A 27873-nucleotide genomic window follows, 5' to 3' on the forward strand; every position below is an offset into this window, starting at 1 on the left:
TACGCGGCGGTGGGCGGGTCCGGTTGCCTTGGGAGCCCATGAGCCGGGAGCTGCGTCACACAGAGGGGCCGCCATCTTGTGAACGGAGAGATGGGGCAGTGCGGGGTGATCTCCTCTAAGACCGTCCTGGTCTTCCTGAACCTCATTTTCTGGGTGAGTGTGTGGTATAGACCGGGGCTGTGTCTGTCATGTCGCTCGGGGTGCTGTGTGGGGCTGGAATTGTAGGGGGTTATTGTATACGGCTCTGAGGGAGCGGAGGGGGGGTTCTCCGTCACCTCCATGTCTTCCATCTCCATTGTATGTATGGAGGGAGATCAGCCTGACCAGGAGACACAGTGCTCATGTCTGCTGATTTCCTTCATCTCAGGATGACCTAATCTGTGTTCTGTCCCCACACAGCATCCGATCTGATTGTACAATCTGCTTCCATCAGATCATTCCTTGGATGGGTGCTTTAGGTGGGTCCTCATCACATTTTTAGGTCACTCTTAGATCGATCGATCATCTGATTTTTCCCTCTTTCAAAGCAAGTTGGAACCGAGGAAGGAGATGATGAAAATTTCCGTACGACAGCGGCTTTTTTATTTCTTCGTTGATTCTGATAATTTTTTTTTTTTTTCCCGTAGGAAAACGGGACACATTAAACTAAAATTGTTTGTTCTGTTCCCGTACGAGAAAAACGTTTGGAGTTTGTTCCTTCAGAAATTTTTTTTCGGAATCGGCTGTGGAAAGTTGTGTACACGCTGTCGGAAGATCGTACGATCGTTCCTCAGATGAAAACGCTCGCCCAATTTTCTTCTAGTGTGTAGGAGTGGTTATGTCTGGTACTCACGATGAGAAATACGGCTTTCTGAACGATCGTACGCCAATCTGATTGTTAGTACACAGCTTTGGAGGGCTGATCATCATCTGAAATGATCTAAGGGCCGGTTCACATTATTGCGAGGGCGGCGATCGCATGTAATATCGCAGCGCACTGCTCCTTCATTACATGCGATCTCCTGTGCGGTGCGAATTCAGCCATACACTTCATATGCTTCGCACTGTATCCGCACCAAACTCACACAGGACCCTTTTTTTTACAGCCACATCACTTGTGGTTCTCACTTGTGCGATTCGATCCTGTGCGAACTGTCAGATCGCACTGCGATATGCGATCAAACTGGGGGTGTCAACATTTAATTGACACCCCCAGTGTATCGCATATGGCAGTGTGAACTGCCAGATGTGCGGGTGAGATGCGGGAACAGGCTGCAAATTCACAGCCTTCCCGCATCGCACAAGTGTGACCCGAGACTAAAGGGACAAACAGAAAAAATGTTCTTGTATGATACTAGAATGTTCAATATTTGTCCAAAGTAATCGGAAGAGTGAGACAGCGCATGCTCAGAAACAACGGAATCCATTCCAATACGTGACATCACTTCCCACGCTGTATTCTGTCCTACCAGAATCTTCACAACTATACTGACCTTCCTCTTTAACCACTTCAGCCCCGGAAGATTCTACCCCCTTCCTGACCAAGGCCCATTTTGCGAATCGGCACTGCGTGACTTTAACGGACAATTGCGCGGTCGTGCGACGATGTACCTAAATGAATTTGACGTCTTTTTTCACACAAACAGAGCTTTCTTTTGGTGGTATTTGATGACCTGTGCGATTTTTACTTTTTGCGCTATAAACAAAAAAAGAGCGACCATTTTGAAAAAATAACAATATTTTTCACAATTTTTATGAAATTCCCCCCCAAAAAAATGTAAAAATCTAAATTTAACATTTTTGGCCAATTTGTTTTCTGCTACATATGTTTGGCAAAAAAGAAAAATCAATAAGCGTATTTTGATTGGTTTGCGCAAAAGTTATTGCGTTTACTTAAACTAAGGGAAAGATTTTTGTCATCTTTGGTGTTTTTTTTTTTTTTTTTCTTCAGGATTGCGGCGGACAGATCGGACCCTTGACTGACATTTTTGACACTTTTGGGGATACCAGTGACATTACTACAGTAATCAGAGCTATACATATGCACTGTTACTGTAAACATGACACTGGCAGGGAAGGGGTTACCTTTATTGGGGAAGGAGGGGTTAAGTGTGTCCCTTGGGGCGTGTTTCTAACTGTGCAGGGATGTGGCTTTACATGTAACAGCAGAGATCTACGGTCCTACATAGCAGGACTGTTAGATCAGTGCTTTTACACAGGGAGAATGACAGGCAGCATGACAGGCAGCTTTGTTTACATTATCCGCCTGCCTTTCTCCCTTCACAGCGGACGATCGTGAGTGACTGGCGGACATCGGGTCCGCCGGTCACATGCGCGGACTTGTTAAGGAACGAGCCGGGGCAGGAGCGTGCCTCCAGCGGCGCGCGCTCGCCCCCTATTGGCTCACAGGCTAGTGACATACCGGTACGTCACTTTGCCTGGCCGGGGCTGACCGCCGCAGTATATGTACTTGCATGCAAGCGGTTAATAGACCAGCAAAAAAAAAAAACAATAATTCGTCCGATATTCTCATTCTGTGTATGCTGCCCGGACACTTATAGATTTTCATTCTTTGTTCATCTTTCTAATATTAGTGGGGTCAAATCTACGTTTGTTTCCAACCACAATGATTGGAAAACTCGAAGGAGCAGAGCAATTTTCCCACAGTGTACAGTATGTGGGTTTTGTTCAGAACTTAAAATCGAATATTACAAGCAAGTGAGATTTTCAGACCACATTCGTCCCATCGAATGTACAAAGAATTTTTAATAGGAATATTCTTGTCTGAAAATCTGTGTGTGTGGCCAGCATTGGGTGGGGTACACACTGAGGAAATCGGACAAAGGGTCCCCTGATTTCTCCATGAAGGTGTGCATCATGACAATGGTAACCGAAAAATTGTACGAACGTTCTAGAACAAAGGCAAACGTTTGTTACCACCTTCTTCCAGGTCGTTCTTTGCCTCTGATCATGTGTGTGTTTTTTTTTTTTTTTCCTCTGTTCGATTATTTCTTTAACTGTATACAAACAATAACAAATTTCTAGCTTTCACCTTCGTACATTATATTTTTTTTTTTTTGTCAGAATCTGATGTTGAAAGAATTATACTAATGGACAGATAATTGACCCTCATGCATAATTTTTCTTGTAGTGTGTACTAGGAATTGACTATCAGCAAAGCCGATATATCAGGGGCCTATCTGCACTTTCCCCGATATATCGGAATCGGCCCCTGAGGTGACTGATATTTTGGGAAAGTGCTTGTACCGGAGTGATGTCTGCAGCTAGAGGCATCACCCCGGTACCGGCGTCCATAGCCGATGGTTGGCTGTCTTGTAATGACAACCGATGTGGCTGAGAAGCCGCTCGGCTGTCGTTACAAGGAGCGGGAGGGGACGTCTCCCATCCCATCGGGAGACCCGGGCAACCAGTCTGCACGGCCACCGAAGGGAAGACCTGATCAAAAGCTGCATTCGGCTCTGATCGGGTCTCCATGTAAAAACCCAGAAGTGATGTCATGACATCACTTCCTGGTACTCGGCGGCAGATTCAAAAAAATGACCGCATTCAAAACAGCCAAACTTGGCGTTTTGAATGCTTTTAAGTGCAGAGGAGGGGTTTGGGGTCTTTTAGACCCCTGGTTTCCCTCCACAAGAGTGCCTGTCAAAGGAAAAGAAAATGTTTAAATGTACGAAAATTTTGGCCAATATATGAATTGACCAAAATATCGTTATCGGCAACGAAAAACCAATATCGGTCGATCACTAGTGTGTACCCATCTTAAGGCTCCGTTCACACTGGAACATGTTTCCAGCACTGCACGTCAAAACACTGCCCTTGTCAGAAACACGCGGGGGACATTAATTGTTAAAAGTGCCCCAAGCACGCCTCATAAATGCAGTATTTATTTTAGTTACTTTTATAGCGCCATCAATTTACACATCTATTGCACATTCACACCAGTCCTTGCCCTCAAGGAGCTTACAATCTAAGGTTCCTAACCAATAGCAGGGCCAATAACTCACCAGCGTGTCTTTTGATGTGTGGGAGGAAACCGGATTTGAACCGGCGACCCTAGTGCTGCTAGATGGAGGTGCTAACCACTTGACCAGTGCGCTTGTACCACGTGGTATGGCGCAGTGCCATCTGAAAAGTAATACAGACAGTCCCCGGGTTACAAACATGATCGTTTGGAAGTTGGATGTTTGTAACCCGGGGACTACCTGCACTTGCACTACTTTTTCTGAGTTCCAGTACGTTTGGTAGCCTATTGAAATAAAGTGTGAAAAACAAAACCCATGGGACGTGTGTTCTAGTGTGGGTCGGTGTTTTCACACCAGCTTCATCAGTTGTTTTTTTTTTTTTTTTTTTTTTTTTCAGTTTGCACGTCCTTTTATTTTTTGTTGTTGCAGAAACCAATCAGAGGTGGCCAGAGTGTTAAGAAAATATTTTTTGCCTAAAAACTGATGTAAGCAGACAGAATCCATTCAACTCCACCTTAACTAAAAAGGACGCAGCCTTGTTCCGAATAAAACAACGGCTCTGAACTGGCTTGGATGGAAAAGTGGACGATATCCGTTTACATCTACAACCCGTAGGAATGAATTGCTGTCCTTTTTTCATCCAGAAATATGGCCCATACACACGATCCGATAATTGTGAATGTCGCTTTCAAAGAGATTGTATGATAATCTGATCGTTGGTACAAAGCTTTCAAGAGCCGATCACAACAAATCATCCGGTGATACCCGATCGGACAAGCACAAACGTTTTTCTCGTGCAATACTAGATCAATCGATTTTTGTTTAATCAGTAGTTGTTCAAAAATACAATACAGTAAGCTACCACACATTACATAACTTCTGAATTTTTATTCTGTTTGAGAATTTTCATAACTTCAGTAAAAACTCTTCCCTTTCGATATGCTACTAGCATGCAAAAAAACAGACCTTCTGTCGTCCAATTTTCTGATCGTGTGTACGGGCCGTAAGGCTCACCACATGTCTTAGGGCCTTCCTAAACTATATCAAGAATTTGTATCCAACCAGGTAGTCCTTTGCACTACATAGTAGTAGGAGATTGTACAATCAGATTGTAATGTGTGTGGTGAGCTTGCATAGTTTGGGTAAATTTTAAGTTGATTGTACAGGGATTGGTTGGTCAGTTGTAACCTGTATGGTGACCCCTTAGTTCTACAATCACAGTTTCATGTATTCATGCTTCTTTGTTATTGCTTGCAATTGAAGCAGTTTTGACAAGGTGTGTGTGTAATCAAGAGTGTATGTCTTGCGCTCCTTTCACACTATCCGTCCGTCGGATAGATTCTGTTTTTCTCAGCGGGGGATCGAGCCGCCAATCCCCCGCTGAGCAGCAGGAGGACAGGTGTCTCCATGCTGTGTGCGGAGACACAGCTGTCAGTTCCCCATGCATCTCTATGGGGGAAATCGGATGGGAACGGAGCGTCGGTCCGTTCTCATCCGATCCGCTGGACGGATGGAAAATCGGATTTCCATCCGTCCAGATTTGACAGATCGGATGTCAGCGGACATGTCTCCACTGACATCCGATGCCCCATAGAGATGCATGGGGGGACCGTTCAGATCCGCCAAAAAAACGGACGGGCGGATCTAACGGTCCGCCTGTGTGAAAGGGGCCTTATGCTTTTGTTGCCAAAGTCTATAGTCATTTGTATGTGCTGCTGTAGGGAATGTAGTGAGATGTAATTATTTATGATTTCAGTATTGGAGCACTTTAACAATATTTTTATAGTTCATTATCAGGGCAGTGCAGTCTTAGTGATATAAACCTCATGTTTGTCCCCATCTCCCAGTCTGTGTCTCTTTAGCTAGTTATGAGCTATAGAGACACCCATGCATGCTCCCTCCCTGATCCATAGATGCATTTAGACACATTTTAAATATATTTTTTGATGTTCTGCTATGTGAGTGGGGACATGTTTATATATATATATATATATATATATATAATTAGTTCTGCTATGTGAGTGGGGACATGTAACATATATAAAGTAGGTATTATCCCTATTTGCAGAAATACACTTTACCCCTTTTTTTTTTTTTTTTGGGGGGGTGTATTTGTCTCTTAACCACTTCAGCTCTGGAAGGTTTTACACCCTTAATGACCAGGCCATTTCTTGCGATATGGCACTGCGTTGCTTTAACTGATAATGTGCAGTCGTGCGATTCTGTACCCAAAAAAAATTGATGTGTGTTTTTTTTTTTTTTTTTTCTCCCACAAATAGAGCTTCCCTTTTGGTGGTATTTGATCACCCCTCCCTGAGATTTCTATTTTTTGCTCTATAAAAAAAAAAAAAAAAAAACACAATTTTAAAGGAAAAAAAAAAAAAACCCCAAAAACCAATATTTTTTTACTTTCTGCTATAGAACCTTCCTCATAATAACAAAAAAAAATGTTCAATCAAAATTTTTCTTCCATTTAGGCCAATATGTATTCTGCTACCTTTTTTTGGTAAAAAAAAATCCCAATAAGTGTAAATTGATTGGTTTGCGCAAAAGTTATCGCCTCTACAAACTATGGGATACATTTCTAGGCTTTTTTTTTTTGTTTCTCTAGGGCTGCAACGTTGCGGCAGACCAATCTGACAATAAATGACACTTTTTGAGGACCAGTGACACCAATACAGTGATCAGTGCTAAAAAAAAAATGCACTGTTACTGTATAAATGACACTGGCAGGGAAGGGGTTGACACTAGGGGGCAATCAAGGGGTTAAGTGTGCTCCTAGGGATTGCTTTCTAACTGTAGGGGCAGTGGATGTATTAGAGGAAAAGAGATCTGTGTTTCAGCTGAAACACTAGATCTCTTTACCTCCCTGACAGAACAGCGGTCTGTCTTGTTTACATGGGCAGACCGCTGTTCTTTCATTCTGCTGAAAAATAGGCGGGTCCCGGAGGCCATCGTGACTGCCAGACCCGCTGATTGGTTCCCGCTGTGTCGCTCAGGCCCCCTGAAATCCTGTGCACAAATTCATGACCGTGTACTTGAGTTGTGCGCAGCCGGGCCACCCTGCCGCAGTATATACAGAGGTGGCCTGGAAGTGGTTTAGCTTGTATGTCCAGACTAAGATAGGCAGTGTAAATAAAGTCTGTTTCTGATTGGGGTCTGAGAACTAGGAACATACCCAGCTACTTATTTCTAGTTCTGCTGCCAGGATAATTACAGCAGCAGTGAATGCATTTGACCTCCTCCTATTCTGGCTGGCAGAAAGCCACTCGGTGCGTGTATCTCTGCCATATAAATTTTCATTCAGGGCCCGAATGTAAGCATAGTGTGATCTGCATTGGTGGCACCGCTCACTTTGAGCTTTCCCATGCTGGCCCTGATCAGCAGAGGTGGTCAGTGGGGTCCATGCATGGTGTAAACCTCACAATAAAAGTTACATGCACACAGATAACTTTCCACAGGATCTTTGTGCTAGTGGGCTCTATATAAACCAATATAGCCATGTGAATGAGGCCTTATGGGTATTCTGTACTGTGTATACACCCCAATTGTTGGATGTTTCTCACTAATCTCTTGATGTGATAGATTCTTTTGTTTATGCTTCTACATCTAGATAGAATTATTGTCTATTGAGAGGGGAGGATTTTTTTTTTCTCAGACTATCTCATGATGATGGGTTCAAAAAGCTGCTCCATGTAAACAATCAAAAAGCTTGCAGCCATGTCCTCTACCCAGACGTAAATAAATAAAAGCCTTCCCTGCGTTTGTGGAATGATAAGCTGCCTGGAGAGGTCGTTTTTTCTTTAAAACCAAATGGTGTGTTTTACATAATGGAATCAGGTTTGTTTTCTCTGAAGCGCCTCTTTGTCCATGGTAGATTATCTCCTTTCAGGGAGTTTCTGAACAATGTGGCTATCTGGGTTGAATTGTTTGTGTCTGCGCTTTAAACTTGGAGTAAGCATGCATGTGTTCAGTATGGAAATGAATACGGACTCAGCGGGGCCATTTCATCATCACAAAATCATTCATTTTTACTATGAAAAAGTCGAATTTCTTTGTTATAAAGAACTAATTGCTGTTCCTGGCCATGGCAGTCTAGGTCATCCTGTCCTAGTTATTTATACAGTCTTATGTCATCACTTTTCAATAAATGTATATAAATCCACAGACTGCACTTACTGATAGAAAAACAAGTCTGTGTTTCATATGGAATTTCCCTAACCAATACACTTAAGAGGTTGTAAAACTTTTTTTTTTTTTTTTTTACAACCTGAAAGAGAAATGCATAATGAGCTAGTATGCATCGCATACTAGCTCATTATGAAATACTTACCTTAGAATGAGCCCTCGCCGTGCCACCCGCTTACCTGTATGACGAGCGGCATCCGGCCATCTGATTGGCCGGACCTGCGATTACATCACTCCCGCGGGAGCTGACGGTCACGGCACGGGCCTCTGAAAGAACGGCACCAGCGGCCATTCCTTCAGAGCGCATGCAGCCAGTGATGTCACTGGCTGCATGTAAGGTAAATATCTCCTAAACGGTACATGTTTAGGAGATATTTACAGTACCTATAGGTAAGCCTTATCATAGGCTTACCTATAGGTACAACTTGCAGAGGAGGGTTTACTTCCTCTTTAATGCTGTCAAATTCATCTGCTTCTGTAACGTTTTATCACGTAATCCGTATAAACATTTCAACAAAGGTTCTCTGGTGTTCGTTTATAAGAGCAAGTAGTAGAGCCTTTCATTTAGTCTGCATTTTGCTTGTGTGATTTTTTTTTTATTTTTTTTTTTTTTTTTTTTTTTTTTTTTTTTGCATTTTTTTAGGTTAGTTTTTCTCTTTTTGCTAATAATAATTTAAAAAAAGAAACAGCTGTTGCATCATTTTGTTGCTAGGTATTTCAGCTTTTCCATTAGCTTTTTTTTTTTTTTTTTTTTTTTTTTTTTTTTTAAATGTCAAATTATCATCAATTCTCCCTCCCCCCCTGTTAGGATAAGGGGTTAGAGTTTAAATCTGTCTCCCCATTCCCCCCCCTTCCAAAAATTTAAAGTCAGCAGCTACACTTACTGTAGATGCTGACTTTTTTTTAATATTAGGATACAGTAAAATCTTGCATTGCAAGCCTAATTCGTTCCGGAAGCATGCTTCTAATCCAAAGCACTCTTATATCAAAGCGAATTTCCCCATAAGAAATAAAGGAACCTGAAATGATTCGTTCCACAACTATTTATTCATAAGTCCTTCAGTTTATAGTCAATTAAATTATATAGCAATGTGATAGGTTGTGTAACCATAAAATGTCCATCCACAAATGGGTATTAGAAGAAAAATCCAGCAGGAGCTACAGGGTATAAAAGAGAAGAGAGGCGCCTCTAAGTAGCAATATGGTTATATTTAATGAAGGTACAACATTTTAGCAACTCACATGGTTGATGATTGGAACAGGCACATCTAAGTATGCAGGTATCCGGGGTAAAGCTGTCCACATAGACCATCCTCCGCACTGCTGCCTCTCACTGTTGTCAGTCTGCAGGCATGACCAGGAAGACTACCCTGCAGTGGAGCAATCTGTAAGCGAGGATTGAAGCACTTGTGGAGTGCAGAGTGGAAGAGATGATGTCGGTGGGGACGGTCTATGTGGACAGCTTTACCCCAGATGCCTGCATACTTAGATGTGCCTGTTTTAATCATCAACCATGTGAGTTGCTAAATGCTGTACCTTCACTAAATGTAACCATATTGCTACTTATGCCTCATTTCCACTGAGTGGTTCAGTTCGGTACGCAATTTTTTGCTGTTTCCATTGTCAAAAGTTGTAAATGGTACCCTAATTCCGAACCATACCACATTTTTGCTACCCTTTTGTTGGGGTACCAAGCACATTAGTACCGTACCAACAGGGTGGAGCAATACTGTTGGCAGTGGAAATGCAAGCCTGATCAAGGTGTACCATACCGAACCAAACTGAACTGTACCGTACAGCTCAGTGGAAACGAGGCATTAGAGGCGCCTCTCCTTTTTTATACTCTGTTGTGACATGGCACTACTTGTATGTATATCAAGACATCGCTCATTTATCAAATCATAATTTATAATAAAAAAAAAAAAAAAAAAAATTCTGGTCTTGCAAAACTCTCTCAATCCAAGGTTTTACTGTACTTGCCTGTCCTAGAATCCAGCAATGTCGGCACCTCAGCCAATGTTTCCATCGGCTGTTGGGTGCTGCTGCCACCATTGCCGGTAAGGAATCCGGGCAGTGAAGCCGGCTCTCTATTGCACATGAGTGACATGCACTGCGTTGTCTTACTGGCCTGGCAGCAGGGGAGGAGGGGAGTCATTTAAGGATTTTTAGTTATTTGTATATTCATATATTACTATTTTTTACATTTTTAACATTTTTGGACAGAAAAACATCAGCCAAATCATGCAAATGGCACATTTCCATTAACTTCTATGGCAATAAAAATGCTCGCATCTGCCCGATTTTGCTACAAAAAAGCTCCAGAACATTTTTAGCTACAGGTGTTTGGCTTCAGGTGACTTGCAGTGAAGATGCGAACCATCCCCATACATAGAGCATAATTTTTTTTTTTTTTTTTCCCTCCAGTGTTTTGGAGCTTCAATCATCAAGCTACAAAACGCTGCTGAGGTGCGAGGTATGGGGCCCTAGGCCTCTTGCACATTGTAGCTTGAAAAAGCTCATTACAAGTAAAACGCTGCGTATACTTGAGTTAAAAAAAAAAATCTCCATTCTCAGTCAGTATTTTGTACTGGCATATGAGCATAAAATGTTTTTTTTTTTCCTAGGAGTGCATTGTGTGTGAATAGGTGCAACACAAATGTCTGAAATGACATCCAGGAATGCCAGTACTCAAACACTCCAGTGCCATGTGCAAGAGACCTTCATTCACACTTCAGAAACACAAACAAGCATTTCCGCCCGTGTTTCCGTAAACGGGCGTCTCACTATCGAAGCCGTTATTTCCTAGTGGCGCCACAAACTGCTAGCAGCCATGTGTAAAACGGTCATCACTGGATGCTCTTGGCTCCGTGACAAGTTTGGTGCTTGAGCTTCTTTGGTGCATTTTTTGTGCATTGAAGTCAATGGGCTGTTGCTCAAATCTGATAATAGATGTAGTCAAAATGGTCACAGAGGCAGATCAATCACTGGCTGCAAACAGATATTGTAGATATGCTGTGTCTTGTAGTCCCTCACCGCTCCACATAATTATCATAACTATTAAATTGGTCTACCAAGGTGGGGGGGGGGGGGGAGGAGTGCAAAAACCAGCATGGCCCGACCTCTGGAACTCTACGGATTGTGGTGTTTGCAGGCAGTGCATTGCCATTGATGTGAACGAACCCCCCCCCACGCTTCTTCAGACGCATTTCGATTGAGAACACCAATCTTTGTCACGGAAAGGCTGCGTGTGTAGGTGTTCTTTAAAAAACAATCTTCTCCCCACCCAGATTTAACACTTTATAATCTGGATTATGCCAAAAATTCCTCGGGTGCTAAATTTTTTTTTCAACATACCAGCTTTTACCTAGACTATAATTTTTAAACAAAAAAACTTTTACCAAACTAAAGCCCTGTAAAACATTGCATCAAACAATGTCAATATTTATTCTGGTGAGTTGGTGTATCTCTGGGGGAAGGGGCGGAGGGCCTGGTTTTCAGTCAGTGTGATAAGAGGATCAAAAAGGGCTGACCCCTCTATAGAGAATTACAGGCTATATGCTGATAAGTTTGCCTAAATTAGGCATGTAATCTCTAAATAGCTTCTCTTATCTGATCCCTTTTAGTTGCTGGCCATAGATAGATGAGTCATTTCTTTCCTTTACATTCAGCCAGTAGGTTGAATGTAAAAAAAAAAAAAATGACTTGATTTCCCTATCCACAGATTGGGGGGGGGGGGGGGATTCCTCCCCGCTGTGTCCTTGTGTTCTGACTGGGGAGTCTACCCCTTTGTCACAATACATTGATCGGCATTGTAACCTGGCTCTAAAGGGGTGTTTTATTTAGGTAAAAAAAAAAAAAAAAAAATTCTATACGTTTAAAGTAAAAAAAAAAAAAAATCTTCCAGTATTTGCCCCCTCCAAATACTTACCCTGCTTCTCTTTTGATCCAGTTCTGTGCCCATGAGCAGCATCACTGCTCTCTCTCGCTCCTCAAAGGCATTAGCAGATGTCATTGGCTCCTGCTGCTGTCAATCAAATCCTGTGGGGGGGGGGGGGGATTGGACAACACTAAGCTGCACCATGTAATTCTATGGACACACACAGCCTGGCCTAGGAGCAAGCCCGCATGTCTGCCACCATAGCAAGCTTTTGCTAAGGAGGCAGACACAGAAGAGGATTACCCAAGAGTGCTGGTTGGGGACCCCAGAAGAGGAGGATGGAGGCTACTCTGCAAAATGTTTGCATATATTTATATTGGTTGAGCTGCAGACTGTTGCCAAAATGTTGGGACTTTGAAATAAATAGCATATAATAATGGTTTTAGTCAATAGGAATGCAAGGAGCAGCATTCCTAAAAAATAAAGAAATGTGCTAGTATGCATCGCATATTAGCACATCATGTGACACTTGCCTCCAAACTAAGCCCTCATTGTCCCTGCTGGAGGCCGCGTCCATCTTCACCCGTCTTCCTTCCGGGTCCGCGGACTCCAGGTGTGTTAAGCTGGATACAACTTTTGTTAGATTTCCTTTAGATTTACCTTCAACTATGAAGGGCCTGCCTACTAAATGCATACGAATTGAAAGTGTTTAGATTTGACCTCATATTATACGGTTTTGGTAAATCTAAAGACAATTGTATAGTGTGTATGGCCTATAACAGGCTGAAGCCGTGTAATGTCACGGCACAAGGCTCTGAAGAAATGACATGGGCGGCCGTTCCCTCAGAGCGCATGTGCCGATGATGTCTTTGGTGCACTATACAATGGCTATACAATTTCAATAGACATCTGTGCATGCACCCGCACAGATGTCTTTCAAATCGCCCCCGAACTCTCAATAAAATGCGGGTTTGAAATTTTGCGAGTTCAGCTGAACGATTTCAAACCCGCCTCCAATGTGAACGGGGGCTAAGGATCTGATGGTGGGCCTATGAGCAGGATTGTCTTGTTCACCATTCTGTCTGTTTAGATAGACCTGCTAATAATTTCAGGTCTGGGCATGTTCCCAGGCTGGCCTGCTGCACCATATTGAGGTGAAACAGTTGATTGGTAGGCTAGAAAATGGCTGATGGTTCAGTGCCATCTTCTCTGCTCCATCCATCCCCCTAACCTCCTATATAGCAAACATTGTAAGATGGCTGCGATTATGAGTTCGCTGCAGTACTCCTATCATAGAATTCAGAAAGGACAGGCAGATCATGGCTGTGTGATCAACTGTCATCTTGTTCTATGGGCATGTGATCTGTTCTGTTCTGCTCGCTATCTATCTTTTTATCACCCACTACAGTTCTGATAATTGTTCTATGCTGTAAAAGGACAGGAGAAGTCAGCTAATACAGGTTAGAAAGCTCAGTTCTGTATTACAGTATTGCTTTATTACAATAAAGTCTTGATTGTGTGTGACCACGTATTTCTTGTTGGTGACTGTTCTGTAGAATTTATTTAGCATTGTTACTCATTATAGGCATTACATTCAATATGTCACATAATTTATTCTGTCCTCTCTACAGGCTGCCGCGGGTATCTTGTGCTACGTTGGAGCCTATGTCTTCATTACATATGACGATTATGAGCACTTTTTTGAAGACGTTTACACCTTGATTCCAGGAGTAATAATTATTGCAGTGGGTGCTCTGCTGTTCATCATTGGCCTAATTGGGTGTTGTGCTACAATTCGGGAAAGTCGCTGTGGCCTCGCAACGGTATGTACAAACCTTTCACCATAAATATGAGACAGCCTGCAATTCACCCATTTCCAGTCCGAGCAAGGCTTCTTTGTACCTAATGTTGGCCAAACCCAAGCTACTCTCCTTTCTGGCCTAAGGAAGGGTTGAGTCGTCTTTAAATGATCTCTAAAGCCTGTTAAAGGCTGACAGTGCTGATCGGAAGTGTGTGTGTGTGTGTGTGTCTAAAGGATAAATTACAAATAACAGATTCTAGTTACCTGGTCTATGTACTTCTATTAGCCTTTGTCTTGAATGCAACTTGGTAGAAATAATGCCCTTCGTACATGACTTGCACATGTTACAGGCTTAATTTAAAGTGAACTCCTCACACTACTCTTGTATGAAAATGGCATTATTGCACACATTTGTTTCATATTTTCAGTCCCCCCTTATCCTTTACTGTAAACCTGCAGGGACTAAACATTCTGTGAATATTCTAGAACTGTATTGCATTATCATTGCTAATGTTGACTTGTTACTTTTTCTTTCCAGTTTGTAATTATCTTGTTGTTGGTGTTTATCACTGAAGTTGTGGTGGTGGTCCTTGGATACATCTACAGAGCCAAGGTAACTTGCACTGATAATGGGCTAGATCTTGTATAGATCTGAATCGCTTCCAGTACGGATGCTTGATATCACAGTTCTGTTGTATGCCTGTGATGTTATTTGTACTGTGTAGTCTTGTATTCAATTTCCTATCATGATTATACAGACTAAGTTCACTTTTTTTTTTTTTTTTTTTTTTCTTCTAAATTCCAGCTTCTTTTTATACCATTAATGTACTTCTGTTGTAGAAAAGAAAATGCTGTCTCTATGTTATGGGGTAGGCCTTACCTTAGCCTCTTCTATAGAAAACTCCATGACTCCCTGCTATAGATGGAAAAATTGTTAGACTAAAAGAACTTCAGCAGCTGACCTCATTAACTACTTCAGGCCTCCCCTATAGCAGTTTTAGTGCTGCAGGGCAGCACCTCTGCGTTGGATCAGGTGTGTGTGTGTGTGTGTGTGTGTGTGTGTGTGTGTAAAAATATATATATATATAATATATATTCCAGGTAGCGGGCACAAATGTGCGCCACTGCTGGCTTGCTTCTGCTGTGATTGATTATACACAGTGGGGGCTGATCGGAGGAGCCCCCTCCATTTTTTTTTTTTTTTTTTTTTGATCCATGCCTTTCCCTCCCACAGTACACAGCAAGGGCATTACAGAGTAATTAAATGGGTGTCTTACTATTGTACAGTTTTGGTAAATCTAAAGGAGATTGTACAATCAGATTGTATAGTGCATTGCCACCTAAAATGAAGTAGTTGTGTTTTTGGTGTCATTATTTGTTAATACTACTTTGAAGCATGTAGGGCAGCTAATTGAAAACAATGGGCTGCCCTATGCATGTCAGGGAAAAGACGTGCCAAAAAATAAATCTGTGCTCCCACCACGCTAGTTGTGAATGGGGCCTGAAGTAAAATTGCTGTTTAGTTTACAAAAGGACAATGACAGCTGAGTGTCTCCACCCACTCCTTCCCATGTACTGGCCGTACACTCTGTAACCTGATTATACAATCTCTGTACAATTTCCTTAGCTTTACCCAAACTGTGTAGTAGGAGGACCCACCCAAACAAATCTGTTCAAATCAGGCAGGCCCTTGCACTACATAGCTGATGGTAGATCTAAAGGAGATTGTACTGTGTATGGCCATCTGTGTGGTTTTTTTTTTTTCAGTGACCAAACAGCCAGGGCGGCAGGCGCGCGTGTCCTCTATCAGAAGTGCCAGATTGCAGCAGGGCTAAATTAAAAAAAAAAAAAAAAAGCCTGCCTGGCACCCGGAACTGCATGTCCCAGACGTGGGGGGATATCATTTGCTCATCTCTGTGAAAAGAATGGCAGGCACAGCACTTCCAGCCACAAACCAAACGCATGGAAAGCATGCGGACCATCCCCTGTAGGACACAGGCCCAAGGCAGAAAGGCAGCATCACGGCCTGTCCGTCACCTGGCCGCCATATACATGTGACTGGCAGTGGCTCGCTAGGCAGGGACAGTGCAGTAAGGTGGGGGCAGGGCGATTGGACAAAGTGTCTGTGCAGCTGTTGTGCCCCAATAAACATCAATGGCATGGGGGATACATGGGACACCTATGCAGGTAAACACGGCCCTGCGCAGGTGTATGGTATTGTGAAGGAGGGCCTAAATATAAGAGAAGGGAGGAGGTTATGCCTGTTCAGTTATTTTCAGATTTAATCATTCTGATCTGTCAGATAAAACCAATGCATGTATGCCCACCAATGTACTTAATTGTACATACTACTTTTATGTTGTAGCAATCCCTGTCCATGTCTGCCTACATCAATATAAACGCATCCCCCATTAGAAGGGCTCCCTGAAATCCTGATTTTAGCATTCATTGTGTAGGAGCCTCCACTGACTGTTCCCTAGTGTGCAGTGTTTCCATTTCCTGAGTACACGCATAGCATGCTGGGAGTTGTAGTGTGTGTATAGTCCCCGGCCCTTCTCGGTTCACCTTCCTCAGTTACTCCGGGCTCCTATCTATAGTCATTCCGCTATGTGCTTAGTGCGGGCACACTGCAGGTTCAGTCCGATCTCCAGGCATCCCATGCTGTTACCGCGGATGCGCGCCTCAATGCCGTCTAAGGAGATGGACAATAGGGTAGAAGAAATTTGACAAATACCAGCGATTGGCGTGTGACACACGCCAAATCGTTGGCAACTCCTGTGCTCTGGCACGCTAAGACAATTGCTGGTGCCAACAGTGAATGGGCTGACAAAAACTCGTACGCCAGGCTGCAATTTCTAGTCGCAATTGCGACCTGGCGCCTCCTGTCGAACCCCGTGTGTGTGTGTGTGAGGTGTAGTCCAGAGTGGTAAGACGCATCCTATGCTGTGATGCAGTAAGGCAGTGCATGATGAGATCTGAAGTTTCCTGGATGGTCACATGTTATGGAAAGTTAGATTTCAGAAAGCACTTTTTTTAAATTTTGATCAGAGGTGAAATTTTAAAGCTACCATGGAAGAGGTAATTGAGAAAAAAGAAAACATTAGGAAAGGCTTCTTTTTATTATGAAGAGTGAAATTCTGCCTGAAAAGGTGAATGTAGCCTTTAAGTCATGCTAACTTGTACTTTCCTTTGGTAAATATAATATGTGGCTGAGTAAACAGCTCTTTAACAGAACATCATTTATATTCACAGGTTGAAGATGAAGTTGATAAAAGCATTACAAATGTATTCAACCAGTACAATGGCGTTTCCCCTGACTCAGCAAGCCGAGCTATTGATTACGTCCAGAAGCAGGTGAGACCTCGGTTTAAAACTGTTCAATGTATTTGTATTTTTGAAGGTGAAATTATAAAAAAATATATGCTGCAGAAAGCAAGATTTGATGGTTTTTGAGGCAATTGGCACTGTACGAGATGTAAGTTTGGATGATTTAGATGCTAAACTATAGTGAGATTTAGGGCTGCACGATATTGGGAAAAAAATCACATTGCGATATTTGTTCCCCAGCGATATATATTGCAATATTACCCACCTCTTCCTGGTGTACATGGTACAGTGGCCTCCCCTCCTTATTTGGTACCTTCTTGGCAGCCTCGGCCCAGGTGCGCTCCCTCCGCCTCTTCTGTTTGTCCCTCATGATCGGGCTGTGAAGTCGGGGGGGGAATCTCTCTGGATGGGGGCAGACGGACACGCGGGAAGTGGGGGTAACGCTGGGAGGTGTAGTCCTCTTCACCAGGCAGCTCCTTCGCACCGTAAGCACACTCCCAGTTCCCCGCAATACACTTCCGCCCCACAGCACAGCGAACCAATCACGTAGTGAGTAGCGGCACAGCGAACCAATCAGGTGTGCAGGCACGCTTGATTGGTTCCCTGTGCCGCTGCTCACCGCTCAGTCAGGAGAGCTGCAGAACACCGGACTTAACATGTGGGACAGCTGTATTCTTCTGCCTTTACCGAGTCCCCAATATCGCATGATCCGGTGATGTGAATATCGCCCACGGCCGCAGCACGATATTCGATGTTGCATCGAATATCGTTCAGCCCTAGTGAGATTTATGTGAATTAAGTTAGACCTAAAGTGAAAACCCATTCATATTAATATGACCTAAAATGGAATGGCTAAGGAGATTATCTATGAGGGCATTCTGCATTCCTTTGCACTTGGCAGCAGTGAATTGGTCACATGGTCTCTCCGATGTGAAGGATCACTGTACGGTCAGATCCACTGTCTTCCTGGTTCGGCATTGTCTCTCTGAATGCCCTGCCATAGACCTCCTTTTATTATGCACCTCTTTTTTTGTCATAGAACAGGGCACCAAAGGGTAAAGTTTTGCTTTTAGTACACAAAGGAGTAAACCTTTTGATGGTTTCATTTTATTGTAGGTATAAAGTCTGCTTTATACCAGCTGAATATAGACAGTTAACAAGTCTAGGGTAATTGCGAAAGCAGTACCAGACATTCCAAATAATTGATTCGCCTTTGAAGAATAAGGAAAGGCCATTTCATGGTCAGTCGTGTTCCCACATTGAACAGTTTGGATGAAGAGAGTAGTAGTAGTTCAGCTGAGGGTGGGCAGATATCTCAACATCTCATTTATATTGGCTTCTATGGTCAGCCTGAATCTAACCGTACAAAAGGCGTATATCAGACAGCTGGAGTGCCTGCTCTATTCTATTGAACAAATGACTGCCTTCATTTTGCCACAAATGCATTGCATCAGAATTATGTTGCTTTGGGTACCCTGCACCGCTTTGTTTACCTCCTTAGTGATTAAGTGACATTTTGTAAGGATACTTTTCCCCAGAAATCATTGCCTTGTTTTGACAATTTATACGACTCGGCAAAGCTTAGGTCCAATTATGTTCCAAGTGTGTCTTTTGTCATATGGCCTCTGGTATTTATTCAGCCATGTTTATATTAAGTCTTGGAAAAAAAAAATAAAAAAAATTACATTTCCAAATTTTTTTTTTTTCCCTCTACAGCTTCACTGCTGCGGCATCCACAACTATTCAGACTGGGAGAAGACACCATGGTATATCAACACACATAATAATAGTGTGCCGTTAAGTTGCTGCAGAGACAATGTGGTAAACTGTACAGGGAGTCTAACCAGGCCTGGAGATCTGTACTCTGAGGTAAGAGTGCTTTGGATGGTGATGTTGCACTTATACATTGTTTAACCCTTTTGCTGCCAGGCCCTGCACTCTCTTTTTAAATTCAGGTGGCCAGACCATTTGTAATTTTTCTATTGCTTTGTTTTACCCTTGCAGCTTTCAGAAATTGTAACCCCCCCACCCCTACATTTTTTGAAAGCACCTGACCAGCAGAATAAAAATTTGATGTTACTGATTTTTATGGCCCAATCTTTGCGCTAATGTCTATCAAATCCTCTTTCGTTCTTTGACTGACACAGTTCCTGATATTCTTAACCATTGGGGTATATTGCCCCCCAGGAGAAGGACACTAGGTAGAAAAAGTCTGGCTATGCCTTTGGGCAGTCCCAGGGGGTATTCTCTTTCTTTCTTTTTCTTTCTTTTTTTTTTTCTTTCTTTTTTTTTTTCTTTCTTTTTTTTTTTTTCTTTCTTTTTTTTTTTTTCTTTCTTTTTTTTTTTTTTTTCCCCTGCCTAGTCATAAGTAAGGAGTTCCTTGCTGGCATCTCTGGCCCTTGCTATTCTTTTTTCTCTTTTTTTTTTTTTTTTTTTTTTGGTAGAAATTTTTTCCTTTGAGCTCTATCAACTGCCGGACTGGGCAACTGGCTGAATCTAAATCCAGTGGTCACCCCAGTCTGGCCAGCGAGCAGGCGCAGGCCTCGGCGAGTGCTAGGTCAGCTGCAACATATCCCCACTGGGTGGGGGCTGGCCTGCGAGTTAAACGTCTCGCAAGGTGGTATACAGCATGGCCTCGGTCTGAGTCGCAGTGTTCCTCCTGGCCGACAGCCCCTCCCATTTCCTGTCTGGAGCAGTGCCCACCCTGTTCCTGGTATGGGAAGTAGCTGCCCCCCCCCTCCCCCTAAAGGGTTTTGGTGTGGATGTGGGCCCCTCCCTAGGTCGATCACCAATGGGGCGCAAAGTGTCCTGGTGGCTCGGGAAGTAGCCGGAATTCTAAGGTGGGCAGAACGTTTCGTTCCAGGCATCTCTGCTGTACATTCCGGGGGTGGAAAATTGGCAGGCGGATTACCTCAGTCGACTGGCGTTGGACCAGAGGGGAATGGTCACTTCATCTGGAGGTGTTTCATCAGTTGTGCCTCCGGTGGGGTACTCCCGAGGTGGACCTGTTGGCCTCTCGCCTCAACAGGAAGGTGCAGAGGTTTGTGGTACAGTCTCGGGACCCTGTGGTGTCACGCTGGAGGCCCAGTGGGGATCAGTATCGTCTGATTTTTATGCCGTTCCCCATCCTTTCAAGCTTCTGCCAAAACCTTCTGTGTGCCGATCTGGTAGGGGTGGTTGCCGATGTTCCTTGGAGACTTCCTCTCAGGGAAGATCTGCTGTCCATGGGCCAATCTTCCATCCTGCTTTAGTTGCTGGCTTTAAATGCTTGGCTGTTGAACGCTAGGTGCTGAAAGATAGAGGTTTGTCTGATTCAGTGATTTCTACTATGTTAAAAGCTAGAAAATCTACCTCTAGGAAGATCTACTATTGTACATGGGAAGTCTTGCATGACGTGGTGTGAGTCTTTTTGGGGTTCATCCTCGCTCCTTTTTGGTGGCTCGGTTCTTGACCTTCATCCAACGAGGTGTTGAGCAGCGCCTGGCCTTGAGTCTCGGCCTTGCCGTTCTTCTTTCAATGACCATTCGCTACACTTTCCTTGGTGCATACTTTTTATCCAGGGAGTTTGACGCTTGGCTCCTCCGGTGCAGTCTCCATTGCCACGTTGAGACCTCAATTTGGTGCTTTCAGTTCTCCAGAAACCTCCTTTTGAATATCTTAGGAACGGTCCCCTGATTACATTTTCCCAGAAGCTGGCCTTTTTGGTGGCAATCATTTCTGCGTGCAGGGTGTCGGGAGCTGGCGTTCACCTTACTTGGTGGTTCAGAGAGATAAGGTGGTTCTTCACCTCTGTCTGTCGTTCCTTCCAAAGGTTGTGTCTGATTTTCATTTGAATGGAGACGTGTTACCTTCCCTGTGTCTAAGGCCAAAACATCCAAAAGAAATGGCCTTGCATGCCTTGGATGTGGTTCAGGCAATAAGGGTGTACCTGGCAGCTACGGAATCTTTTAGGAAGTCAGACTCACTATTTGTGCTCAGACGGACCTCGGAAGGGGTTTGTCCACTTCTGCTGCGACCGCTTCCAGATGGATCAGACAGATGGGGTTTCAAGCACTATTCAATTAAAGGTCGGGTTCCTCCTTTCCCTGTTATGGCGCACTCTACTAGGGCGCTTAGTGCCTCCTGGTCCTTTCCTCATCCGGCGTTAGTGATGCAGGTTTGCAAGGCAGCTACCTGGTCACCTGTGCACACCTTTACAGAATTTTATAGAGTGGAAGATGTGTTGGCATCTGCAGATGCTTCCTTTTGGCTCCCAAGGTTTTGCAGGCTGCTGTTTAGAGGACCTGATATACTTGAGGGTGTATTTTATTTTTTTCAGGTTGAGCCCCAGTTCTTGGTTGAACTGTTACCTGGTTGGCTATGGGTTAGCCTTGGGGAATTTTTTTTCTGCTGTTACCACCTCTCATGTTTAACACTGCTTGGTTCAGCAGATCAGGAGCGCTGTCCCTCGATGAATGATAGAGAAAAGAATGTATTTTTGACCTACCGTAAACTCCCATTTCTCTGATGTTCATTGACGGACACAGCACCCACCCCTCTGGAGTTGGATTACTTCTGACACTTCTTGTAACAAAACAGAGTGTGTGTGTGTGTGTGTGTGTGTATGTATATTTGTGTGTGGAATACATTTATCACATTCTTTGTGTTTTTTGTTTCAGGGCTGTGAAGCTTTAGTTGTGGAAAAGCTGCAGGAAATCATGATGTATGTTATATGGGCTGCACTAGCATTTGCTGCGATACAGGTGAGTATTGGAAAAGGGATAACCTTACCAATATGTTTATAATAGTGTGTGTATATAAAATGTATATCTTTTTTTTTTATTTTTTTTTTTTTTTCTATAGTAAGAATATGACGCCATATAGCTTTTTCAAGACACCCACCCATAGTTGACACTTGAAATATATGTATTTTCATGTTGCCCTGTATTTTCAGGTGAATTGCAAGTGCATCTACAGCTGCTGCATCGTGCAAGATGTTTGCAAAATGCACTGCGGGGCATCTTTTTCCTGAGAATGGGTCCCATTTGTCATCAATGTATTTTTAAATTACCATGTAGTTCATTGACTGACACAGCTCCTGTCATTCTTGACCATTGGGTTATGCTGCCCACTACAAAATTAGGACAATGGGCAGAAAAATGTTCTGGCTACACCCATGGGATCTTTAGTCCTGGCAAAATTGTTTAGATGGAAAATTGTTTCCTCGCTTTTTCCTGTGAGATCTGCGATCAACTGCTGGACTGGGAGACAGGTTGAATAATCTAGATCCAGTGGTCACCCCCCCAGTCAGGCCAGCGAGCGCGCGCAGGCCTCTTCTCCACACTAGGTTGGCCCGCGATAAAGCCCCCCACTGGCCCTGCGAGTCAAACGTCTCATACGACCTGGCCTCGGCCTGAGTCGCAGCGTTCCTCCTGGCTGACGGCCCCACCATTTCGATAGTAGAGGAGGTTCTATCTGGAGCAGTGCCCACCTGGTTCCTGGTATGGTCTTGTGGTTTGCCAGCGCAAATAGCGGCGGCCATGACAGTGGAGCCCTGTGGGTAGCATTTTTGGAGGAGCCCCTTCTTACCCCCTGGTGTTGACTCCTGGATTATTTAGCTTCCTGATCGCCGCATGTGTAGTGCAGATTCTCCTGGTGGTTTCAATGGCCTGTGTTGGTGGGTGGTGAGTCTGGTGGAGTCCTCTCCCTCTCTGCTGAGGCTCGCTCTGTGCTTTTTACTTGGCAACCAGGTGGTGCTGCCAGCATGGTGGTGGTTGTCCTTTAGGAGCGTGTTACACTTTTTTGTGGGGTCCCCCAAGTGACTTATGGAATCTTTGGAGCACATTTCCCCTCTCTGAGTCTGCGGGGCCCTCTGGGTCCCATCCAATCATCCATGCACCGACGTCGGTCCTGGAGTCCCTTGTGTCCTGGGTGAAGGCAGATTACCGGCTCTGTTTACATTGCATATTTAGCTCTCATTGGCTGCCGTGTCTCATGGACTCGCTGATTAGAGAGAGCCGTGCGTGCCCCGCAGGCAGCTTATGCACGAGAGGACGTAAATGTTTTCAGGGTTTTTACTCAACCCTGTTCAGTCCCCAGGAAGGAAGGCAAAGTGCATCCAATCCTGGTCCTCAAGGTACCAAACTGCTTTGTGCGGGTACAGAAGCTCAGAATGGAGTTCATTCGAACAGTGGTGGCATCCCTGCGTCGGGGAGGGGGGGGGGGATTTCCTCACCTCCTATTGATATCCAGGATGCCTATCTTCACATTCCAATATGTGCCGGTCACCAGTGTTTTTCTCCGCTTTGCCGTGGGAGGGGAGCATTATCGGTTTGTGGCGTTACCCTATGGTCTCATTTTCGCTTCTCGGGTCTTCACAAAAGTGTTGGCTCTGGTGCTTGCCTTGCTATGCCAACGGGGGATTGCAGTACTGGGCTACTTGGACAATCTCCTTCTGCGAGCAGAGTCCCCCTCTTCTCTGGTGGAAAACCTGGAGATCACAATACAAACTCGGTTCGGCTGGAATCAGAATTTTCAGAAGTCTGCCCTGGTTCCATCCATAATTTGGGCCTTACTCTGGACTTGGCCTTAGCCAGAGTGCTACTTCCTCTGGACAAACTCCAGAAATTGCAGACTGCAATTCGCTTCCTGCTGTCCAACAAATGGTCATCCCTCCAGACTTGCAAGCGGGTGCTGGGCCTGATGGTGTCTACCTTCGAGGCGGCTCAATTTGCACAGTTCCATACGAGGGCCCTGCAAAGGAAGTTTCTGACCAAATGGTACATTACTCCGCAGTCTCTGGACAATCTGATCTGGCTGAGTTAGGGAACAAAGGAGTCCCTGATTTGGTTGCTTCGGCTGGGAAAATCCTTCCTCTTGTATTGGATGATGGTTATCACGGATGCCAGCCTGTCTGGCTGGGTAGGCATCCCAGGCAAGCATTCTGCTCAGGGGATCTGGGCACTGGAAGAGTCCAGGCAACCGATCAATGTCCTGGAGCTCCCAGTGATCAGACTGTCTGGATTATTGGATGGATCGTCTTCAGGGATTCCCAGTGCGCGTTCAGACAACGCCACGGCCGTGGCTTATGTCAATCACCAAAGGGGCACAAGAAGTGCCCTGGAGGTAGCCGGCATTCTAAGGTGGGCAGGACTAAGGGGAGTTGTCACTTTATCCGGAGGTTTTTCATCAGCTGTGTCTCCGGTGTGGCACCCCCAAGGTGGATCTGTTGGCGTCTTGGCGCAACAGAAAGGTGCAGAGGTTTGTGGCAAAGTCAAGTGATGCACTGCTGGACGCCACAGATGCGCTTGTGGCTCCATGGGGTCAGTATCATCTGATCTACACCTTCCCTTCTCTCAAGCTTCTGCCCAGACTCCTACACAGGATTGAGGCAGAAGGGATTCCAGTCATCTTGATGGCCCCAGACTGGCCTCGCTGGACTTGGTACACCGATCTAGTGCGGCTGGTCGCTGACGTTCCTTGGTAGCTTCCTCTCAGGGAGCATCTGCTGTCCCAAAGGCCGATCTTCCATCCTGCTTTAGTCGCTTTCTTTGACTTCTTGGCTGTTGAACGCCAGGTGCTGAAGGATAGAGGTTTGTCTAGAGTCACTGATTCCTACTTTGTTAAAAGCTAGGAAATCTACTTGTAGCAAGATCTACCATCATACGTGGAAGACGTATATTGCGTGATGTGCGAGTCTTTTGGGATTCATCCTCGCTCCTTTTCGGGGGCTCGGGATCATAACCTTCCTTCAACGGCGGGCAGAAATTGGCCTCGAGTACCATCAAGGGCCACGGCCTTGGCGGTCTTTTTCCAACGACCTTTGGCCACACTCCCTGGTGAGTACTTTTTCTTCAGGGTGTCTGACATTTGGTTCCTGCAGTGCGGGCTCTGTTGCCGCCTTGGGGTCTTAATTTGGTGCTTTCAGCTCTACAGAAGCCTCCCTTTGAAAATGTATTCAGAACATTCCCCTGCTCACCCTGTCGCAGAAGGTAGCATTTTTGGTGGGTAGCACCTCTGTGGGCAGGGTGTCGGAACTGGCAGCTTTATCCTGTTCACCTTATCTGGTGGTTCACAAGGATAAGGTGGTGCTTTGCACCAGTCCATCATTCCTTCCTAAGGTAGTCTCTGATTTAACTTTGAATGAAGACATTGTGTTGCCTTCCCTGTGTCCCAGGCCTAAACATCCGAAGAAACTTTCCTTCCATGCCTTGGATGTGGTCTGGGCAATTAGGATGTACCTGGCAGCTACAGAGTCTTTCAGGAAGTCACTTTTTGTGCTCACAGGTGGACCTCGCAAAGGGTTGTCTGCTTCCTCTGCAACCATTTCCAGATGGATCAGACAGAAGGTGGTTCAGGGGTCAGGTTCCTCTTTTCCCTGTCAAGGCACCCTTTACTAGGGCGCTTAGTGCCTCCTGGGCCTTCCGTCATTAAGCGACAGTGACACAGGTTTGCAAGGCGGCCACCTGGTAGTCGGTGCACTTTTTTTACACAAGAAAAAAAATATATATATTTTTATAACGTGGATGTGTTGTAAAGTGGATGTGTTGGCATCTGTGGATGCTTCCTGTGGCTGCAAGGTTTTTGCAGGCTGCTGTTAAGGAGGACCTGATCCTCTTTGATGGTGTATTTTTTTTCAGGTGGGTTCCAGTTGTTTTGATTGAGCCCCTGTTGCCTGGTTGGCTATTTAGCCTTGGGAATTTTTTTGCTGTTTCCCACCCCTCATGTTTGACATTGCTTTGGGACGTCCCAATGGTCAAGAATGACAGAAGCGGTGTCCTTCAATGAATGAAAGAGAAAATGGGGTTTTTGACTTTCCGTAAAATCCATTTCTCTGATGTTCTTTGACGGACACAGCACCCGCCCCTCTGTGAGTTAAAGTTCTCCTGACACTGCTTGTAACAAAACTGAGTGACTATACCTGGGACTGCCCATGGGTGTAGCCAGAAGTTGTTGTGTTTTTTTTTTTTTTTTTTTTTTTCTGGCTAGTGTCCTACTTCTTTAGGGGGCAGTATAACCCAATGGTCAATGACAGGAGCTGTGTCCGTTAATAAACATCAGAGAAATGGATTTTAGGGTAAGTCAAAAATCCCATTATTCATCTTATTCATATCCTGAACCTTCACCCAAAGTAAGAACAAACCAGTTCATAGTTAGGTGTTCATTCAATGACTTGGGCAGAAGAAAAAAAAATCCTATTTGGGGAAAGAACCTGTGTGTGTGTGTGTGTGTGTGTGTATGTGTGTGTGTATGTGTGTATGTGTGTGTATATATATATATATATATATATATATATATATACACATACACACACACACACACACACACACAGCTTTGAAAAAGTACTTATACCCCTTGAAATTTTCCACTTTTTTTTCCCATGTTACGACCAACAACGTAAATGTATTTTATTGGGATTTTGTGTGATAGACCAACACAAGTAGCGACAGATACAATGTCTGTCTTTTCTCTCCATTCACAGAGGGGGAAGCGGGTGCGGGCTTCACAGTGACTGATCTGTGGTAGCCAATCGGAGGCTACCACAGTGATCGTGTGACCCGAAATCAGGGGTTCCAAGCCCCAATTGTTAGTACAGGGCGCGGCGCTCTCGGTCAGACCCTGGTCTTGGTGCTGGAAGTGATGCCCAAATATGGAGCCTCGCTTCAAAAAGCCCAGTTGAGTGGGGCTGTATATTTGCTTTCCGTTGACATCAAGGGGTGGGGATGTTAGTACTGCTAACAATGTTGGGGGTTATTATTGCAGATGTTGGGGTTGTTGTACTGCAACAACTTCTGTGCACCCACCCACTTGAGGGCCTCTATACTTTCCAGTTGACCACCCCTGTTGTGTAGTATGGAAACCTAATCGCTACAATCTCATATAAACTTTAGCATCTCAGTGTACTTGCAAAGATCATTTTTAGTAGTTTTAATCTGTAGTTTTCATTAAAGCTGATCTGGCATAAACATTCCTTAAATACAAATGCTATGTGAATTTCTGGATATTGAGGTGCTTTGTGTATTTCATCTTGATCTGTGCAGAATCTCTGCCTCTGTAGGAGCTTCCTGTAAGACCAGGTACTGCTGGTTCTACCTCAGTAGTTTTATGCAGGCAGCCTGTAGTGGGTGGGGCTGCCGTGTCCCTCCCACAGCTCTGCTCTCTGCATTGGACTTGTGTCACTACTACTTTTTTATAAGGGAATACCCGGGCCTCAAAGTGGATTTATGTCCTTTTGTAACTATTAAGGAATATATTTTAGTGAAATTTTTTTATGTACGGATTTCATCTTTATAACACCCAATTATCCTGCAATCATCCTTGTACTGGCACATTTTTATAGGGTGACAATGTCTTTCAGTTTTGTTCCTGTCACCCTGTATGAATGCTTGTGTATAGGTTTTAGGGGTGAGTAAGGATAGAGCAATAAGATTTAATCGCCTTAACCTTCTTAATGAGCTGAAGAAATTCATCAATTTGTTTCTATTGTCTTTGTGTTGTAGCTCCTGGGGATGCTGTGTGCATGTGTTGTCCTCTGCAGAAGAACTCGCGATCCTGCCTATGAACTCCTCATCACTGGAGGCACCTATGCGTAAAAGGAATTTAATTTGCTCTTTGTGCTTTTGGATCCTTCAGCCCTTGTTCCTAAGGAGGCAGCATCAGGATAGGACTCTCCTTTTACTGAAGTAGTTTCTACACTGCTGATTCTCAGTTACGATCGTACAGTGTAAATAAAGAATTGG

The 27873-nt window shown here is 44.3% G+C and overlaps 1 protein-coding gene across 1 annotated transcript; it reads left to right on the forward strand.

The window, feature by feature from the left end:
- TSPAN3 (tetraspanin 3) lies at positions 1-27873 on the forward strand. Its single transcript, XM_082255900.1, has 7 exons — positions 1-153; positions 13659-13850; positions 14367-14441; positions 17081-17182; positions 18872-19024; positions 21814-21897; positions 27634-27873. Exons 1-7 carry the CDS (start codon positions 91-93, stop codon positions 27724-27726), a joined length of 762 nt encoding a protein of 253 aa, XP_082112026.1. The 5' UTR covers positions 1-90; the 3' UTR covers positions 27727-27873.

The sequence above is a fragment of the Pelophylax lessonae genome, assembly GCF_965119305.1.
Source record: "Pelophylax lessonae genome assembly, chromosome: 4".
NCBI lineage: Eukaryota > Metazoa > Chordata > Amphibia > Anura > Ranidae > Pelophylax > Pelophylax lessonae.

Bases quoted from the DNA above. Each gene is read 5' to 3' on its own strand.
- TSPAN3 (XM_082255900.1), top strand. From the start codon at position 91: ATGGGGCAGTGCGGGGTGATCTCCTCTAAGACCGTCCTGGTCTTCCTG. The intron at 154-13,658 runs GTGAGTGTGTGG...TCCTCTCTACAG, and splicing joins TCCTGAACCTCATTTTCTGG to GCTGCCGCGGGTATCTTGTG. The intron at 21,898-27,633 runs GTGAGTATTGGA...TTTGTGTTGTAG, and splicing joins TAGCATTTGCTGCGATACAG to CTCCTGGGGATGCTGTGTGC.